A 22,313-nucleotide genomic window follows, 5' to 3' on the forward strand; every position below is an offset into this window, starting at 1 on the left:
AGTTTATTTCATAAATTCACCATAAATAAAAATATTTTGCTAGAGACTTCCAATTTGTTGGAAAATTAAGGTAAATGATTGAATATTAGTAGAATGTAATAGTCTTAGCTTACAATTGCGTTTTTCGACCATTTCGGTAGAGTCAAAGTTGACCGAAGGTTGAAATTTTGGCACTTATTATTTATATGAAAATATTTCAAAACTGATAAAAGCTACAACCATGGGTTGTTTTAAGTTGTATTCTACATAAAATTGCGCACATTTTCATATATAAAACATTATGTAACGGCTAATTTAAAATGGTACAAACATTACGACAATCGGACAAAAAAATGTATGATTTTTTTTTGGAAGAGTTACCGCGCGGACGTAAGGAAAATGTTTCTTTTTTCATAAATTCACCATAAATCAAAATATTGTGCTAGAGACTTCCAAATTATTGCAAAATAAAGGTAAATGATTGAATATTACTAGAATGTAAGAGTTTTAGCTTACAATTGCGTTTTTTAACCATTTCGGTAGAGTCAAAGTTGACTGAAGGTTGATATTTTGGCACTTGTCGTTATTTACATGAAAATATTTCAAAACTGATAAAAGCTACAACCATGCGTTGTTTATAGTTGTATTCTACATGAAATTGCGCACATTTCCATATATAAAACTTTATGTAACGGCTAATTTAAAATGGTGCAAACATTACGACAATCGGACGAAAAAATTTATGATTTTTTCGGAAGAGTTACAGTACGGACGAAAGGAAAATGTTTTTTCCATAAATTCACCATAAATCGAAATATTGTGCTAGAGACTTCCAATTTGTTGCAAAATGAAGGCAAATGATTGAATATTACTAGAATATAAGAGTTTTAGCTTACAATTGCATTTCTTGAGTCAAATTTGACCGAAGGTTGAAATTTTGGCACTAATCGTTATTTATATGAAAATATTTCAAAACTGATAAAAGCTACAACCATGAGTTGTTTTTGGTTGTATTCTACATGAAATTGCGCACATTTTCATATATAATACTCCATGTAACGGCTAATATAAAATGGTGCAAAAATTATGTCAAAGTGACGAAATAATTTCTGAGATGTGTCGCTGATACTTTTTAGTGCAAGAAGAAAGCAATTCATGCTTGCGCGCCTGGGTAACGATTGTAAACAAAACAACGCCTTGATCCGTGAGCTCCCAGCATCCCCCAAGGTGCGTGATTCAAAGGTTTTCACCTAGTAGGCCTATAACTATTTTTCCGCGAATTTAAAAAAAAACTTTTTTATATCAATGTACCATACGTCCAATCGGCACCCAACAGATAATTTATATAGACGTTCAATACGTCCAATCGGCGTTAAAGGGTTAATGGCACTACTTTTTGTGTGAACAAAATACTTTAAACAAAAGGTTTTAACTAAGCAATCAGTAGGACTTTGGCAAGATGCACTCACTGGACAACATCCAGTGCTTGGCGACAGGTGTGTGAGGGATATCCCACCGCTCGTCCCCCATTAACCACCATCTAACCCACTTCTTAACTATAGTTCAAAAACCATTTAAAGCTGACATGAAGGATACTCCTATATAAAAGGTGTTGGTTTGTATTCTCTTAGAATTAAAATAATCATCACTTAGATTACAGTCTATGTAAATCCATTCCTTTAACCAAATTGACCTTAGACTGAACAAATTCTTCCCATAAGAAATAACTGGAAATGGATTAGGTAATCAGCTCCAGACCTCAAAAAATGAAATATAAAAGAATTTTAACTGGTATTGAAGATGCCTGGCATGCAGAACTTATAAAAAAAATGATGAAATAAATTTAAATTTCTAACTTTACCTGTAATCGCGAGAGTTGGAGTAGAAGGAGGGCGGTAAGGATGGAGAAGAGATGTTATTATGTATTTATAAGGAAAGACTTTTTTTTGTCAAAACAGCAGCAGGCATCGGTGCTTCTGGAGTTGTTACTCTTTGCTGTCTCTTTCTACTGCTTTTTTTGATAGACTCAATGTATTTCTCACTAAAAATCTGTCCAGTGATGTTTGTTTTTGCCTCCATTGTAAAATATTCCTACAGTGAGAGAGCCTTATCATTCTGCAGGTTTACAACATAGTTTGTCACTTCTTTGTCAGGGTGATAATTTTCATGGAAACTATAATTTCCTCCATTTTTCAGACATTTTTTTTTTATTAAATAACTAAGGGCATACTCCTTTCCCTCCTCCACTGTCTGTTTGGTTCTTCTTCAGAAGGTCCTGAAGTTCTACTATGGTAAGTGCTGCATTGTGCTTCTCTGCCAACTCCTCCACATCTTCACTGACCTCCAAGACACTGGACACCCTAAGAGATGCAATACCACCCCCCATGATGACTTATGCACAGTACAATTAATGTACTGTACTTCACATTGGAACATGAAACATCATACAGAACGTTTAGCAGAGATGTGCACTGAGTGGTGCCCACGTGTAGACGGTTTCAGTTGGAAATGCACATGTAAATATTACAAGTTAATCCCATTCATGTTCTAGCCCCTTCTCTTTGTCTGCCCTTTGACTGAGCAAACACTCATTAACTAAGAAACTTTTCCTTGGACAAAACATTCTTTAGCCAAATTGTCTGTTAAGAGCAAGGTATCCATTAACTGAGGTATGACTGTAAAACTGTAAGTTCCTAATAAAAAAAGAGGTGAATGGAAAAACCTGTAGTCAAAGCAACAGGTGAATAGAAGAACCTGTAGTCAAAAGGAGCCACCTCTTACCTACGATGATAAGCTGGAATGCTCTATTCACTATCTACAACAATGCACGAAACAAAATGAGGTCAGCTGATTCTACCTACTGACTGGCTGATGGGTCATGGGTGCACATCCACATTCTGTCACTCAATAGTTGATTTCCTTGCTATTCCTCTTCATCATCAAGATTTCAAAATTAAGGCTAAGTATGACTGACAGGCTTGTATGAAAAAGCACATCTTCCTAATATCAAGGTATATTTTAATCACTGACAATAAGCTAAATGAAAAATCAAAGATATGCAAAGTCTAAGGCCAATTAAAAAAATGCAATAATCATGCACAAATTACAATATAGAAACTCGAGTATGCACAGTTTATGAAAAGATAAGAAAACCCACCATAATCGTTTCACACTTTACCATGACCTAGAGAAATAACTTTGTTACAAACTAATATAACATACTAAGCAGTGCAGCACTACTTATAGAGGCACATCTAGTGTTTTGTTCATAAAATATGCAAACTAAGAAAAAGAACAAATGGCCTGACAGCCTTATATCATTAGCATGCCAAACCAAAATTAGTGAGCAAATATTAAACATACCCGAAGAAAGCAGATGTTTAATAATAAGGCACCACTTACTTTAACAGCAATTTATCAGCAAGTGACCATCACTCTCATCTTTTAATTTAACAATTTTATTTTTAAAAATGCATGCAAACCATCACCAGAGAGAAAAAAGATAATAAATGAATCAGTGAAGAGAATGAATATGCAAAAGGTTTCAGGGGGCCAAAGAAAACATGCCTGCTACGCTTTACAAATTTGCCGCCAAGGTGGGACATCATCTTTCATTTTTTAGCATATCAGAAAAATGAGTTGCAAACATTCAAGACTATCATAAAAATGATGGGTTGTAGTAAAAAATAAACTATTAGGTGGGTGATAGAAAATGGGCAGTGCCAGTGAAGCTGATAAACAGAGGCCTTAGGTGAAATTGGACAGTGCCTGTATATGCCCATATCAAGAGGATGTTGAAAGTTATGAAATAAGAATACAGTAATCTTAAGATACAAAACAGTGAACTACTGCATAAACTCAATGTGGTAAGAAGTTCAGGATGACTTCAAAATGAAATAATTACCAATTTACTGGAAGCTTCATATATATCCTGCAACAACTTGTCACGCTGCAGGCACATCTCCATCTTGAGCTCAGCTTTACTTGCAGCTAGGGCTTTATCAGCTTCTCCTTTTAATCTGAAATTCATTAGGTTTTGAAATTCTCATCATACAGTAGAATTAAAATGAAATGATGTTGCTGTCATGGGCCATGAATCAACCAAGTCTGTTGTATACCAAATGCAAATTTTACAAAAGTGAATTCCAAATACATATGAAAATATTTCAAAACTGATAAAAGCTACAACCATGGGTTGTTTTTAGTTGTATTGTGCATGAAATTGTGCACATTTCCATATATAAAACTTTATGTAACGGCTAATTTAAAATGGTGCAAACATTACGACAATCGGACGAAAAAATTTATTATTTTTTTGGAAGTTACCGCACGGACGTACGGAAAAAGTTTTTTTCATAAATTTACCATAAATCGAAATATTATGCTTGAGATGTCCAATTTGTTGCAAAATGAATGCAAATGATTGAATATTACTAGAATATAAGAGTTTTAGCTTACAATTGCGTTTTTCGACCATTTCGGTAGAGTCAAAGTTGACCGAAGGTTGAAATTTTGGCACTTATCGTTATCTATATGAAAATATTTTAAAACTGATAAAAGCTACAATCATGAGTATTTTTCGTTGTATTCTACATGAAATTGCACACATTTTCATATATAATACTCCATGTAAGAGCTAATTTAAAATGTCAAAGTGACGAAATAATTTCCGAGATGTGTCACTGATACTTTTTAGTGCGATAAGAAAGAAATTCGCGCTTTCGCGCCTGCGTAACGATTGTAAACAAAACAACGCTTTGATCCGTGAGCTCCCAGCATCCCCCAAGGCGCGTGATTCAAAAGTTTTTCCCTGGTAGGCCTATAATTATTTTTCGGCGCATTTTTTAAAAAACTTTTTTATGTCGACGTTTAATACGTCCAATCGGCGTAAGAGGGTTAAAATTTTTTTTTCTTTTTTCTGTGTATGATTTATGAATTGGAAGGAGAGACCGGAACGTTCCCTTTAAGGAAACTGAAATGGTTGCAGTAGGCAAAGGTTAATGACAAAATCTATTTTATTACCATTTTACAAGGATAATCAAAGGAATCGATAGTATATGTCCAATTGTCTGAGAGAGAAAGAGAGAGAGAGAGAGAGAGAGAGAGAGAGAGTATGATCGTTGGTGTTTTTACACTTGGATCTTAGGTGCATGAAAGAGATTAATTATGCCACAACACATCAACTTACAACTGACGAATGACAGAATTTAAAATAAACATGAGGATTTTGCAAACAAATAAGTAATAAGTAAAAAATGCAAGAAAAGGGAAGAGATTAAAGAACTGTTCACAAAGAAGTCATTTAAAGAAACAATCGAAGGCACACAGAAGTTGAACAAAGCACCAGTTACTTTTATAGTGGTAAAAAATCCTGAAAAGCAGTTGTCACTAGATATGTATTTTACCATAACAAAAAGAAGTGATTTGGGCAAATCGAGAGTTAAGACTATCTTTTATTGTATTGCATTTAATTGTTCTTGTGTTTTATCATTATGTTAAATTTATTGTGAAATATTTTATTTTTTATGTGAATTGGTACTGCTTTTATGTACATATTATAGTAAAGATTTTACTGTCTCTTCTCTCCTCAACAATACCACAACGCACTCTAATTTAAAATAATTCATTCGTTATTCCTCAAAAATGTAAATGGCCCTTCGCTCTACCTCAAGTTAGCTCTGTATCACCGCAATGACGAATGATTTTGTTAATTGCTTATGCTAAATTTTATTGTGAAAAGCTTTGTTCTTTCATTTACTATTATGCTGAATATTATTCAACTAGTCCGTCTCACTCAGCGCATCAAACACTGATTCAATTAAGACCTCTTTTTATTGTTTCTGTATTGCATTTGATTGTTTTCATATTTCATCAGTTAAATTTATTGTGAAATTCCCTTTTTTTATGTGAATTGTTATTGCTTTTACAGTGAGCCCCCTGTATTCGCGTTCTTCGGATTCGCGGACTAACACATTCGCGGATTTCTCTCAGGAACATTTCCCCGCATTATTCGCGGAAAATTCACGAATTCGCGGTATTTTTCTATGAGAAATATCCACAAATTCCTGGTTTTTTCATAGATTTCATCATAAAATGCACTTTTTGTGATAAAACTATTAAAAAAACAAAGTATGAAAATTTTTAGTGGTTTTTCTTGAGTTTTAACTAACAAAATAGGCTGTTTTTAGCATTTTTATAGGGGTTCCAAACATTCGCGGGTTCTAACTATTCACGGGGGGGTCTGGTACGCATCCCCCCCCGAATAGGGGGGGACCACTGTATACATAAAAATTGCAATACGTAAAGGAACAACCAAGAGAAACATACCTTCCATATAGCTATACAATGGGTACTACTAGCAGAGTAAAGAAAGAATAATTCAATCATCATATACAGTCAAACCTCGGATTTCGTAGACTCAGAAATACTCTTTCCAGGGCTCACCTCGTGACTAGGGCCATACCGAGCACTCAAACAAAGCATCCCATGTTCCCTAATGACACATTCTCCTCGTGTTCAGTGTTTTTTGTGCTTTTTTTTTTATTCAAGTGCAACTGCTAAATAAGCCATTATGGGGCCAAAGAATGTTCCATGTGCTGGCCCGTCTATAAAAAAGGCGAGAAACACTATAGAATTTAAGAAAGAACTCGTAGCAAAGCGATCGAGGATATAATTTGTGAAAAGGCACAGATTTTGATGATGATCTCAGTAAGAAAATGCCTACAAGAAGGGCTGCTGTTAGTGAATTTAAAGACAGCAGAGGCTGGTTTGAAAAATTGAAAATGCAAATGGGCATATGGTGCCTACTTCAGTTATTAAGGACATGTTTGCAAAGTGGTGTAATGATAAAAATTGTATAGAATTATCATCCTAACAAAGATATAATCCGTCTCCAACATGTTTAATGACACTGCTTTGTTTCACTTAGGCAAATTTTAAAGAGATGCCAGAAACAAATGTCTCTGGAGGTTCCACTGTAATATAAAATCTTTTATAAACTTATGTCAAAGAGAGTTAATGCATGAAGTATAATTACCTTTTTTCCTGCTCTCTGAGCAACTCTTCCTGTGATGTAATGAAATCCATACTACTTAAAGTCTGCTCTTCAGAATTCATTCCAGGCTTTGGGTCATTCAGTCTAAAGTAATAAATGCCAGCTAATATTACTCTGTCTCCATGCTTTAACTGCAAATAATAAATATATTTACATATAAATCTCAAGGACGTGGATGTACTGTTATTTACTTCAAAATGCATCCTGATTTCACACTCATGTGTTAACCATGAATTATAATACAAGGACTAAAACACCTACCTACCAATGAGCAGAGTTCTGGATTAGTTTGTAACATGCTATAGTTTACATTACAGTAATTACGACTGGATTTTTTTTACTATAATTTAGTTTATATTTCAGTGACTTGGATTTTTGTAGTATAATTTTGTTTATATTTCCGTGACTAAGGCAAAATGACACCCCAAAATAAGGTCAGTCCCACAAGAAAGTGGATTTTATCTCTTAAATGGTACAGTCCCACCTCTTAAAGAGGATGGACCAAATACAGCAAAGTATTTCACATTCAAGAAGCAAATGAAAGATTGATTTAGTAAACTAATTAGACCACAGAGTTTGCAACTATGTAATTATTTAGCCTTGACTCCAGATCTACTTTAACTTTGCTTGAGAAAGTGGTTCAGCTAGTACTTTAGCACAGATCCTTGGTAAGCACACAATAGGCAAACTGATTTTGCTATATTTAATAGATGGTGCTCTAGGAACAACATGGCATGAGAAGCAGTAATCCTCTGGATTATTTCTAGTTAACTCTGCTATGCTTTGATTTAACTTCTTCAGTGGTATTTGTACAAGATTACATGAATCTTTGTAACAGGTTCAGAGCACTGAATTCAGTTGAAAAATGGCCTGTAGTATTTTCAGATATTATGATGTAATTTGACATTTTTATGAAATGTTATCATTTTTTTTTTTTAGTACCATGGGTCGATTGTAAATTAAAATGTTCTCGCTTATGTTTTAGATATTAATTTAATTTTTATAAGATAAATAACGCTTTAAATCTGAAATATCTTTCTTAGTTATTTTCAATAGTAAACACTACCTGGACTATTCTATACATTATTACATATTATATTACATTATTATTATATTAATTATTATTATTATCATTATTATAATTATGATGTTAGGCAATGCCTCAAAATGGACTTCCTGCCTCACACCTTGGGAAACAAAATAATGCTTACTTGTACAGGTGACATTATTAGTTGCCCATTGACATAGGTTTCACTGTCAATTCTTGGATGAAGAGTTAGTCTTTCGCCCTCCTTTACAATAGTACTGAAAAGAAAAAGAGCTACATATAACATCTGATACTTTAAAAATAATGTTAAACAATTCACATTACAAGAGGGTTGCATCATTGTAAAAAAAACTTTATCAATATAAAAACACATAGCAAAAAAAAAATAACAAACATATACATAAATTTGAGTTACTAAGTTGGAGCAATGAATTACTAATTTTTCAATTACCAATGGATATCTTCACCGTGAAGACCTCTAAGCATAAGGTCACAAAGAGACTGGCCTATGGTTGTCACTCCATCTTTGAGGTTGTATGACAGAGTTTCTGATAACTGTGGATCTTCACACAAGTTAACCAACTGGGGTCCTTTATCATCCTGAAATTGAACATGTCTTTAATATTTACTTCAATTACAATATGCAATGGATTATTCCAATGCTGTTGAATTAAATCTTGTTAAAAAGAAAAGAAATACTTTTGCTCACCTCTTACAGTAGAGTGCAAAAGTTAAAAAAATATGTAGTATTCAGATTAACACAGCACTTTTGACAGGGTAAAAGGTAACTAATTAACACATTATAATCCAGCACATACCTTGCTACCTTGCTAGGAAAAAAGCTTCATATATATCCTTAAGAAACAACAAATCAACACTAAAATACAGTCTTAGGACTTGGTGTGAACCTATATCAGTGAAGAATAGCAATGAATGCACGACACAGATCTGCTCAAGTGCACAAAAATCAAAGCGAAGTCAGAAAATATTCTCTTCCATACCTTGCCTGATATCCCTTGAAGAAGCTGGTATTCTAGAACTTCTTGCTGACGGGCTTCATTCTCTCTGAGGCGCTGTTCCAAGTTCCTGAGTTACACAATAGTAAATAAATTGGATATAATACTTGTAGGAAAAAGTTTTACATTCTTAATAAATAAAAGAGAGAGAGAGAGAGAGAGAGAGAGAGAGTCTTATAAATGGTTTCACTGGTGGGATGCATATAATCTTGTTGAGTCCTTTTCACTCTGAGATTATATACAGGCGGTCCCCGGTTATCGGCAGGGGTTCCGTTCCTGGCCGGGCGCCATAAAGGGATGCATGAAAGTCTAAGGGAGTAAAACATACTTATGGCGCCGATAAGCGGTTATCGGCCCCATAAGAGCGCCATAAATATGTTTTACTCCCTATGACTTTCATGCTTCGCTTAATGATGATTTTTGCTTTATGGTGCCCCCGATAGCAGCTATGGTGTGCCGTAGCGGACAAGTGGCTTATGGTGCCTGTGGTGCCAATAACCAAGTGTGGCGCCATGAGAAACCTTATGTTATCATGAATATTTTCAAAAACGCCACAAAACCAAATCGCCATAGAGCAAAGCAGCCGATACCGGGGACCACCTGAATATATATACTGTATATACTCGCATAACACGCGATCTCGCATATCATGCGACCCTCAAATTTTCACCCTCAAAAAATTATTTTATCAAGTATCTCACGTATCATGTGAGTTAAATTTACGAGACCAAAATTTAACAATAGGCTAACCTCCTTTCCTCCTCTTTATCTATTCCATTTTTTAGTTAGGGTAACCCATTTTCTTCCATCTCTTAATCTATCCCATCTTCTAGTTAAGTTTAAAAAAGTAAGAGAGAATGCAAAAAGTATCGGAAGTAATAATATACTTGTTTGGAAAATGCATACAGCCAGAAACAGCTGATTTGCTATGAACAACCAATCCGATAAAAACAGCCTTTTTGCTTGCATTTCAACCATCGTACGATAGTAAAAAATTACCATAGTTATGTTACAAATGACGTTAATGAGAATAGGACAGATATATTTTTACATTACAGGTATAGTCGACTTACTACCGCAATTGGTTACGAACAACCAGTCATAAATTGATTTGGACATATGAACATTATACTAGCGTAGCCTACGCTAAGGTATATTTTGATCAATAGCCATCTTCTACATATAACCAAAATCATCACTGTGGAAGTGTTTTTAACTCGCCCCAGATTCATACCGACACCCTTTTAGAAAGGGTGAGCGAGTCAGAATATTCTGGCATGTCCAATTTAGCAGTTCTCTGGTATTTTAGCAATATTTTATCTTAAAAATAGCGCTAAAGGAACGTATTTCACGGAGCGACACGGCTTCCTCGCCCAGAAATAGATTTTTCCTACGTCAAAATCCCTTATTCCTCAAAGAATAGGTAATCTCTACAAATAAAAACATTAGTAACAGATTACATCTCAGAAGGCTATGATTATCTTTTAGGCCTATAAATCAATTTGCAACATACAGTCAGCTGAAACACAGCCTGAAACTTCAACATTCAAAGAAAACTGGTTGTAATTCACATTCCTATTGTATTCTTCAAAGAACAGGTAATCTCTACTAATAAATTCATCAATGACAGATTACATCTCAGAAGGTTTAGATTATTTTTTTATGCCTATAAAACATTTTCCAACATACGGGCAGCTTAAACACAGCCGAAAACTTCAACATTCAAAAAAAATTTGTTTTAATTCATATTCCTACTTTGAAATTCTTGTTATGACTGTTGAGCTTATTAGGTCTACTGTCATAATGCTGCAGACGTGGTTAAGTTGACCAGTCCGAGGAGAATGTTAAGTATGCTTTCATTGCTGGCACCGCTTTCCTTATCACACTGCACTTTGAACTGAGCAACGTTAAAAAAAAAAAAAAAAAAACACACACACACACTTTCCCCAACACCACACCAGCCACCGAAATAGGACCCAACAAACTGCAATTATTGTATACTATTTCAACCTCCTTTAGGTAATGCAACAAAAATAAAGATTTGCCTTTCCAGAAGGTTATCTGTAAAATAGAAGCCACAAATTTCACTTAAATGGCAGCAAAGGGGCCACAGCTCTTATCTCATGCACCTTAACTTTACAGGAGGCAAATGCATCATCTCCAATCAAGGAATGAGCTTCTGTGATAAGGTCCCTGAGGAAGGATGCCAGAGCATTCTTCAACAAAAAAAAATCCCTCTCATTCAACAGTGAATGAGAGGGATTTTTAACTGAACACCACAACTCATTTGAAGGACCAAACAATCCCTCTATTCAATGGAGATAATATTTCAGAGCCCTCACAGGACACAGAGCTCTTTCTTCTTCACCTGGACCTACAATATCTGTCACACTTTTAATAACAAATGAGCAGGTCCATGGCTTAAAAGCCACCTCACTTTTTGCCAGAAACCCCAAGGAAAGGGGACAGCACCTGGGAGAATTCAACTCTATTAGCCATTGCATGAATCTTTCTTATTCTTTTGGCCCATTGACAAGGCCACTAAAAATAGGGTCTTTCTAGTTAAGCCCCTTAGAGAGATTGAGTACATAAGCTCAAATCATGGGCCAGACAGCCACTTGAGGACTATGTCCAAATTCCATGGAACTACTGGTACCTTCTCCTGTTTCGTGGTGTCAAATGATCTTTCCCTGAAGGTGGGCAGGGTCTTAGTCACCTACCCCAAAACAAACTAGTGCAACCCGTGAATTTCAAATTTTGAGCTGCCGAGTGAGTGAAACTCAAAGCAATGTAATTACTGGGTACATTACCTATAGAAAAAAGATAATTTCAATAAACTTGTTTTGCTTAATGTACGCTGTTATATTTCATGCGTTATGTGTTATATAATCTTTTGTTTTTAATTTATGAGCATAGCACTTAGGTGCCACTTGCATTCTGATAATGTTTACATTCTTAAAATCATCAGCTGATGTTGTTTTACCAACATCATCGCAGCCATATTAGTTACTAAATGAAATGTATTTTAGAAATTTTTTTTAATAAAATGATCAAAGCTGGTTTAAAAATGCAACTTTATTTACAAATGCAGAGTTAAATGAAGTAAAGTTGTGATTTTGCCAGTATCAGACGTTGCTTTTGCCTCTTCCAAAATATTTTGTGGCCTACTCATATTCTTTTCTTCAGCCAAAGCTACAACTATAAATTTTGTGGCATATGTACCTTTATAACACCTTCCTCTCCATTGCATTAAAGCCAAATAAAATTTTTCTCATTTAAGAAAGTCACTATTGAAAATGAGCAATTTGACTACTGTACCACAACCCTTAATAAATTGGGTTTATTACAGTAACTGACGTCAGCAAAAGGCTGTTTCTTGATTTGACTGTTTCTGACAGTATTTGCTGTTGTTTATGCCACTGTCTGACACACAGTAATAAGTGACTGTTAACTAAAAGATATAGTAAAGAAGTCTAAGAAAAGTAGTAAGGTTGATAAGCCTAATTTAATGTATTCAGATTCACATTTAACCTAATAAACTTTTTCTTCTAGGCCTATTTCTTAGTTTAAAGCCAACTCAAAGGTATATCTATGCATCATCAGTGGTATCAATTGAAGACAAGCATAGAAAGCCTAGTCCAGTGTAATATACTGAAAATACATATCGCACTATGCATGATGTACAGTATGATGAAATCATGTCTTTGGACAAAATTTTAATGCTTGTATGAAACACTAGTTCAGATGATATAGGAGTATGTATACTATATGCAAATTACAGAAAGAAACTGTGCTTATATATTTATAGAGCAAGCTTCAGTTCAGATATCCTAAAAAATCCAAAAACTGAAATGAGTGGGACTACCCTCATAGCCGCTCAAGAACTAATGGCGGCCCCACATAATGCCGGATTTAAGAGGTCAGACTGTACTTTTTATTTAACTCAACTCAGATTTTCCTTTTCAAAGTGAAAACTAGATTATGCAGAGATTTTTAGCAAAGTTACTGGTTTCTGTATTGTTTTAAATGAACCTCAACACACTAGAAGCAAAAGTCATAAGGTAGATATTATGAAAATTTTTATAATACATATTAACTGTGTAGTTACCTTCAGTTAAAGTTAGCTTACATTTTCACAGTTAACAACACTGAAATATGTGCAAACTTGAACAAAATGTAAATTAAGCATAAATAATTCTAACTTTTCAGAATATCAAAAGTACTAAAAGGAAGAGTAAAATTCAGAATAATTTTTGTGCTCCAGGTATATAATAATATCTATAAAGAGCTTTTACCTGCCTATTCAGCTCTCATTATCATAATCAGATGAAGAGAGCTGAGAAAGCTCTGGAAAGCCTTCTAAAGATCTCAATATACTCAGACAAAAAAAATTTTAATGGATTTTATTCTCGAAAAACTAACCTATTTCGCTCGCTCAAAAGTTGCTGTGATCGAAGCTGTTCTCTCAATAAAGCTATTTCTGCCTCTTTTTCTTTTATTGCTTGATTCTTCTCTTGTTCCTTCTCTCTTATTTTATTCTCTTTCTCAAGTAGAGCTTTCTCCTTCTCTTCATCTACCCCATCATCTGTTTCTGATTTATTGCCACATTCTACCAACTCGGAATCAAAAAGCATCGAAGGGCTCTTGAGCAGCTGCTGGCGTCTCAGGCGTTCTACTTCCTCCTTCAGAGACCTAAAACATAAACAGTGAAAATTTGAAAATTATTAGGTTAAGGAAACTGCATTACTAGTATGGTTAAGACCAGATGGAAGAGGTGAAATGTAAAGGCAAAAAACAACACAGCTTTGAGCAAGGGGATATGACATAGACACAGCTGAGGGCAAGGAGATACAAGGAGCCTTTAGGATATTCTTCAGTGCACCTCATAACACACATCATTAAAAAGACAAAAGACAACATGTACTATAATACTTGTGAATTTGTCACTTATGAGCATGTCAAACTCTAAGAATATACTAGAACATTTGGTAGTATTTCTAAGAATTAAGGACATGGCTGCTTTTACCTTAGAAAATTCTTTTTCCTACAGTTTTATTGCTTTTGATGAAGCAGTCATAGTTATCTTGTGGCAGTCAACTGTTATTTAGATCCTATCTCTACCCAACAATGAAGGGGGATTTTGGGAATTCGGGGTTTTGGGTGCCGGACAATACACGTACACAAAGAGGTCATGTTTATGTTTTGGTAGAGGCCGAGGGATACGCCGCCTTCAGGGAGTGGCTGATGGGAGGTGCATGCACAAGGTAAGAGTTGGTATAAGGGGAGGGGGGTTGGTTGCTAGGTAGAGAGTTGGACATGAATAACAGTATCACAAGACTCTGACTTCATCATTAAAAGCACCAAAACTGTAGGAAAAATCAATTTCCAAGGAAAAGCAGCTTTTCAAACATGAAACCATCACCTAAAATTACCACCAAGGTTAATTGCGCACTTCACGTTATTTGGACGAGGGTGGTAGAATGATGTCACTGATGACGTCGCTAAAGTCGTTTAGAGAACTCGTAGTGACTTTGGACCTAAGTAACACTTTATCACAGACCAAACGCGAATTTACTACATACACAAAATTCTTTGATGACACTACACCGAAATATATTATAGAACTCCGTAATCACCAAGAATAAGGTTTGAACAATGACTAAATCACAACGGTACTTACCTTTAACAGTGAACTCACGAGTCTTCATTTCGTTGGACAGGTAGGGGGATGGAGAGTTGGAAATGCACAATGTTCATAATGACGGAATAAGAAAAAAAGGTTGCAATACCATAACCAGAAATAGTATACGTTAAGAGAAGTATTACCACAATTAATGGTGAAAATGTAGTTACTTTGAGAATGTGGAGACAGATGTTAACACTTCAAGTACTTCTTGTTAAGTAATATGAAAATGCAATTTGGGTATTTGCAGTGTGTGGGTGATAAGGTCTCTATTTGGTCGGAAGAATGGTAGGGGGGTGAATGATGTCACTGAGGGAGGATGATTTCAAACGTATGTGAAAACTGATGCCGTACTTTAAGGATAAAAAAAAATGTGTAATACTGAATAAAAAAAAATACGAACAGGGTCTTGTAATGGACAGGCAATACAAGAAATCAGAGATGACAGTTGAGGGGGTAATGTGAACTTTACAAGTAAAAACATAGTTTCTTTTATAACTATGAAACCAAAGATATTGTGTATTATTATTATTAAAGGAAATAATATTGCAATGAAATTTTATGGCAGGGACATCCATTTTACATAATAGTTATGAAGCACACATACATAAAAATATATATTATGCATAAGGAATGAAATGTTATCAAGATTCAAAAATATTATGATCATCATTATTGTCTATTTCCATAAATGATAGTCTTTGTATATTGGAGCTGCTTTTGGAAATAAAAAGGAACCATAAAATAAAGTTTATCATACAACCTTAAGTCAGTTAACACATAGAGGTTAACAACGTAACCTAACCAACCTAACCTAGTAGAATGTGTTACCTGGACAGGTGGCTGGACCTTCCCTTAAAGGAAGAGTAACATAAACGTTAGCATAGTAAAGGAAGACAAACATATAGGTTACCATGGTAACCTAACCTAACCTAACCTAATATAACATATTACCTGGCTGGGGGCAACCCGCCCCCCTGTTAAGGAAGACTAACATATAGGTTAGCATACCAACCTAACCTAGTAGAACATGTTACCTGTTCAGGGGGGCCAAACCTAGTACGTGTTACCTGGCCTTACCTGGCCGGGAAGGGATTCGCCCTCCTTTGACCTCCCCTTAATGGAACACTAACATATAGGTTAGCATAATAGCCTAACCAACCTAACCTAATAGAACGTGTTACCTGACCGGGTGTGTGTGTGTGTGTGTGTGTGTGTGTGTGTGTGTGTGTGTGTGGAGGTCCCCTTTAAGGAAACAAAATAAAGGTTATTAAACTTTCATAACACTTTTAACCTAGGACGGAGACCATCACGAAATACAGACGGTAATTTACCAAGACAGGAATGTCTGTAAATGTCTAAAATAATAAGGTAAAAATTCAACAAAGAAATTGTTATGGGTAAGCAATGCATTCTAAAATGATGAACAAATATAGATAGATATGAATAATGGAAAAAGAAGGGAGTGATGACTTGTGTAAATTGAATGTTTGTAAATGGAAAAAATTAAATATAATATATAAATATTATATAAAACAAATAATAAGGTAACATTTTAACAAAGATATTGTAAAATGATGAAACAAAATTAGACAGACGTGAATAAAAGAAAGAGAAGGGAGTGATTTGTGTATAAATCATGTGTGAAATATTGCCAAGTAACCTCCACTTTCGCTTCACTGACACAAAGGTATCGAAACATCCTAAAACTGCCTTCTAGTCCCACCCCTTAGGCATTTTTCAGGTGCCTGCCCTCAAATGTAACTTAACCCTCTTACGCCGATTGGACGTATTAAACGTCGAGTCAAAATGTCTCCCGTATGCCGATTGGACGTACCATACGTCGACTCAAACAAGTTTTTTTTTGAAATTCGCGGAAAAAATACTTAATAGGCCTACCAGCCGAAAACTTTTGAATCACGCGCCTTGGGGATGCTGGGAGTTTCACGGATCGAGGTGTTATTTTGTTTTAAAGCGTGACCCAAGTGCGCATGCGCGGAATCCTTCCTTCTCGCTCCAGCCAGCATCATCGTAGCATCATCCGTCAGCGATCTTTTGCCGCAATCGTGTTTGACTGAGCTTGTGCGAGACTTTGAACATTTGTGTTGGTACAGGACGTTCATAGAGATGCTGAACGTTGTATGACACGCGAAAGGCGCGTTTTTACCCGTCGGGAAGGGATCGTGTTAGGAAGAGTTTTGGACTTGGATTGCTGGCGAAGGACCCCCAGCACCCAACCTGACCTCGCTCCTCAACGCTGTTCTGTGCGACCAACGTGTCGATGAAAGAGCTTCGAATGTGTCTCATTTGCCATTAGTAACCCCAAGGAAGCATCGTGCCGTCCTTAAGGGCATTCGTAGGAATTGGGAAGGCTCAAACCAAGGACATTGACGATTACTTATCGGAGCTCGATCGAGAGCATTTGGCAAGATCTCATTTTTGATGGCGGTTTGTCATCCAGTGGACGAGGACATTACTCCCGATCATAGTGATGACGAGGATTATTGCCCCCAATGTCCGTTCGAGGGTCACATCCCGGGAAGTGAAACTAGAATTTAGTAGTTTTAGTGCTTATGAGGGGGAATCTGAGGAGGGGGAGGACGATGATTTAGGATCAAGTGTGTTGGCGATGATGATGGGGATACAGAAAGCGAAGGCTTGAGTGAGGGAGATGGGCCAGTGAGGGGGGCTCGTGTGCGAAATCGTGCCCGCGCGCGCAAGGTCGGATAGTCGTGCTAGCCTAGGGTCGTCCGAGAGCGACGATGGGTGGACAGAGGACCCCACACCACCTACCATGCATCCATTTACGGCAAATCCTGGGCTCACCGTACCTGTTCCCCTGACTGCTCTGGGTTTTGTTCAGCTTTTCCTTACGCGGGAATTGCTGGAGTACCTGGTAGCAGAGACGGCGGACTACGCCAGGTATTGCCGTGATGAACTACACAGACATTATCATATCACTGGCGAGGCTGCAACCTCCCTGACATGGCGCATTTTTTGGGGCTCCACGTTTTTTTTTGGTTTTTTTGGATTGATTCCTGCTGCCGACGTCAGGATGTATTGGAGGCGTAATTTTTTTTAAGTACGACCCCAATGTGCCCGCTTATTATGCCCCGTGATACTTTCCTGGGCGTTGGAACAAGATATTTCAAGCCTTCAACCGAAGGGCCATACCCCGGAATAACTCTGATCGACCTCATTTTAGTGCGCCCAGTGTTGGAATATATTCGTGAACGCTTGTAAAACTCTCGTGATTCCTGGAAAGAACCTTTCTTTAGATGAGGGGATGATGCCTTACAAAGGACGTCTAAGCATCAAAGTGTATAACCCCGAAGAAGCCGAAGAAATATGGCGAAATGTTTTTTTTTATACCGAGGCCAACACTGGCTATGTCGTGGACTTTTCGGTGTATTCCGGGGTCTTCTCCACGATGCGTGAAACTGTTTTTTCGGGCTGGTGGATCGTTCCGTAACCAGGGATACCACCTGTTTATGGATAATTATTATAACTCGGTATCCCTGCCCAGGAACTGTATGATGCAGGTGTTCACGTCAGTGGTACCCTTCGGTTGGTGCGTGGGGCCACCCCGAATTCCCTCAAGAGGTACGCTAGCCATCCGCAACATCTGGCAAGAGGAGAGGACACAGTGGCGGCGGAAGGGAGCTGTCTTCCGTCATCTGTTGGAAGGGGGGGTGTCCGATCTCAAGTCCCCATGATTACGACGAGCCATGAAACCTGTCCAAGAGGAGATCGTGCAGCGGAAGAAGACGCGTCGACAGGGCCGAGTTGTGTATGAGCAGTTTCGTGTAGAGCGCCCTACCTACCGTCATTGGGCACTACAATAGGCACATGGGAGGAGTTGATCTCTTTGATCAACTCATCCAATATTATCCCTTCGCCAGGAGAACCAGGAGATGGACCCAAAAGCTCCTGAATACATTCTGCAGTTGGCCCTCCAAAATGCCTACGTACTCTACTGTGGGTACTACGGTCCCGATCTACGGAGGATGAGCCACTTACAGTTCCTCGAGGCAGCCGGGGAAGCCCTCATCAACTTTGATCCCAATGAGTGGCCTTCCATGTCTGCCCCCCCTGCCCCGAGCTTGTAGATCTACCCTAGAAGTCGATCGGAGGGAAAGGGCAGACCTTAGGGGTGCCTACTTCGGTCATCCTCTGCCGCCGCCCTCTGGGCCGACGCCCCTGCTGCTGCGCCCCTTGCCTGGCGCCGCCCCTAGCTTGCCCCGACTGCTGCCCCTGCCTCCGCCGCCCCTGCTGCCACCGCCCCTGCTGACGCCCCCACCCGCGCCCCTTCTCGTCGGGTAGAGGACCCTCCGTGTCGGCTGATGCCAGGGGATCACACACTGGATCTCCTAGAAGGGCGCAGGCAGAAACTGTGCCAGGGTGTGCCATATGAAATGGCAGAAGGAGAGGGACACCTCCGGTTCTTTCTGTCGCACCTGCAAGATAGCTCTATGCAGGTTCGGGGAGTGTGACCGCAAATACCACAGTGCGGTCTTCTATTGGAGTGACGACTCAGCGGCGGTCAAGGGAGGGCGCACGGGACCGCGCCCTATCCCAGCGGCCGTAAGGGCGCGCGTCTCCCTCCTCCACCTGTACCTCGTCATGTCGAGAGGAAAAAAATGCAAGACTCTTCAATGGAGGAGGGAGAAAACAAAACAAGAATAGAACGAAGAGTCAGGATTAGGAGTGAGTATTCTGCATTTGTTTTATATTTATTTTTTTATTTATTTTCAAGTTTTTTATATCTCAGTATCTATGGCATGAATACGATATTTCATTGTATGCAAAAAGAAAAGTGTCACCTGCATTCCTTTTATTTATGTATTCGTACCAGAATCGGAAAATGTAATAAATAAAGAAACACACACATATATATATATATATATATATATATATAATATATATATATAAATATTATATATATATATTATATATATATATAATATATCTTTAATTTTTTTTATGCTGGTATTTTTGGGTAAGCAAAATACATAACAGTCTAGTAATCTTCATTTATTTATCTTCATTTTGAAATAAATTTGAAGTCTCTAGAACAATATTGTGATTTATGGTGAATTTTTGAAAAAATATCTTTCTTCCGTCCGCGCGCCGCTTCGCGGCCAAAAATCTCCGAAATGCGTAGATCGCATTATCCTAATATTTGCTCCTTTTCATATTAGCCGTTTTATACAGTTTCATATATCAAAATGTGCGCAAATTTATGAAGAATACAACAAAAAATAATTAAAGGTTGTAGCTTTTCTCATTTCTGAAATATCTGCATATAAATTACGATAATTGGAAAAAAAACTATGTACGGTCAACTTTGATGCAATCGAAATAGTCGAAAAACGCAATTGTAAGCTAAATCTCTTACGGGCCTAGTAATATTCATTTTATTGTATATTCATTTTTTTTGAAACAAATTTGAAGTCTCTAGAACAATATTGTGATTTATGGTGAATTTTTTGAAAAAAATATCTTTCTTCCCTCCGCTCGCCGCTTCGCGGCGAAAATCTCCGAAATGCGTAGATCGCATTATCCTAATACTTGCTCCTTTTCATATTAGCCATTTTATAGAGTTTCATATATCAAAATGTGCGCAAATTCATGAAAAATACAACAAAAAATAATTAAAGGTTGTAGCTGTTTCCATTTCTGAAATATCTGCATATAAATTACGATAATTGGAAAAAAAACTATGTACGGTCAAATTTGACGCAATCGAAATGGTCAAAAAACGTAATTGTAAGCTAAATCTCTTGCGGTCTAGTAATATTCATTTATTTATCTTCATTTTGAAACAAATTTGAAGTCTCTAGAACAATATTGTGATTTATGGTGAATTTCTGACAAAAATATCTTTCTTCCCTCCGCGCGACGCTTCGTGGCCGAAAATCTCCGAAATGCGTAGATCGCATTATCCTAATATTTGCTCCTTTTCATATTAGCCGTTTTATAGAGTTTCATATATCAAAATGTGCGCAAATTCATGAAGAATACAACAAAAAATAATTAAAGGTTGTAGCTTTTCTCATTTCTGAAATATCTGCATATAAATTACGATAATTGGAAAAAAAACTACGTACGGTCAACTTTGACGCAATCAAAATGGTCGAAAAACGTAATTGTAAGCTAAATCTCTTTTACGGCCCCCTAGTAATATCATTTATTTATATTCATTTTGAAACAAATTTGAAGTCTCTAGAACTATTGTGATTTATGGTGAATTTTTGAAAAAAATTATCTTTCTTCCCTCCGCGCGCCGCTTCGCGGCCAAAATCTCCGAAATGCGTAGATCGCATTATCCTAATATTTGCTCCTTTTCATATTAGCCGTTTTTATACAGTTTTATATATCAAAATGTGCGTAAATTCATGAAGAATACAACAAAAAATAATTTAAAGGTTGTAGCTTTTCTCATTTCTGGAAAATCTTTCGCATATTAAATTACGATAATTGGAAAAAAAAAACTACGTACGGTCAACTTTGACGCAATCGAAATGGTCGAAAAACGTAATTGTAAGCTAAATCTCTTACGGCTTAGTAATATTCATTTATTTATCTTCATTTTGAAATAAATTTGAAGTCTCTAGAACAATATTGTGATTTTTGGTGAATTTCTGAAAAAATATCTTTCTTCCCCGCGCGCCGCTTCGCGGCCGAAAATCTCTGAAATGCGTAGATCGCATTATCCTAATATTTTCTCCTTTTCATATTAGCCGTTTTATAGTTTCATATATCAAAATGTGCGCAAATTCATGAAGAATACACAATAATTAAAGGTTGTAGCTGTTTCCATTTCCGAAATATGTGCATATAAAAAAATATATATAAAAATTTCGACATTCGGTCAACTTTAACTCGTCCGAAATGGTCAAAATCTGCAATTTTAATCTAAAACTCTTGCAGTATCATAATATTCAATCATTTGTCTTAATTTTGAAACAAATTGGAAGTCTCTAGAACAATATTGTGATTTACGGTGAATTTTTGAAAAAAATATTTTTTTACGTCCGCTCGTTACGAATTCGTACATCATTTTGTGATAATATTTTTCCGGTGTTGCTTTTATTGTTTTACAATGTATTATATATCAAAATGATCGCAATTTAGTGTACAATACAACGCAAAAAAGTAACTGGTTAGCTTTGACCGTTTTCTGCACAGCGTGATTTGAATACAATTATGTATGAATTTTTTTTTTTGCTACCATATATCGCATTATTTACATATGATAATGATATTATTTTTCATTTCTGATGGTTGCATTCTAAACTTCAGGCAATGACAAAAAAAGGAGCCAAAAATGAACTCTTAATCTTCAAAACTACGCGCGCTGTGATTTTTTGAAAAAATTATTTTTTCCACTTCCGCGCTCACTCCAAACCGGGCCCGGCATACGGGAGACATTTTGATTTTTAGGGCTTCAGCGTAAGAGGGTTAATATTGCAAGATATATGGGCAAAATTACAACATGAGAACATGTCAACGCACATATTAACCCTTAAA

General features: G+C 36.7%; 1 protein-coding gene across 1 annotated transcript in view; it reads right to left on the reverse strand.

The window, feature by feature from the left end:
- Window positions 1-2,197: 2,197 nt before the first annotated feature.
- The window catches only part of LOC135226738 (kinesin-like protein KIF14), a 127,234-nt gene continuing 107,118 nt past the window's right edge, over window positions 2,198-22,313 (reverse strand). The window contains exons 13-20 of the mRNA XM_064266447.1: window positions 13,520-13,789; window positions 9,083-9,167; window positions 8,533-8,681; window positions 8,245-8,338; window positions 7,016-7,164; window positions 3,884-3,998; window positions 2,761-2,794; window positions 2,198-2,370 (exon numbers count right to left, since the gene is read on the reverse strand). Of these exons, the coding sequence (XP_064122517.1) occupies window positions 2,198-2,370; window positions 2,761-2,794; window positions 3,884-3,998; window positions 7,016-7,164; window positions 8,245-8,338; window positions 8,533-8,681; window positions 9,083-9,167; window positions 13,520-13,789 (1,069 nt within the window). The remainder of the gene's footprint in view (window positions 2,371-2,760; window positions 2,795-3,883; window positions 3,999-7,015; window positions 7,165-8,244; window positions 8,339-8,532; window positions 8,682-9,082; window positions 9,168-13,519; window positions 13,790-22,313) is intronic.

The sequence above is a fragment of the Macrobrachium nipponense genome, chromosome 15 (genome assembly GCF_015104395.2).
Source record: "Macrobrachium nipponense isolate FS-2020 chromosome 15, ASM1510439v2, whole genome shotgun sequence".
Classification (NCBI taxonomy): Eukaryota; Metazoa; Arthropoda; class Malacostraca; order Decapoda; family Palaemonidae; genus Macrobrachium; species Macrobrachium nipponense.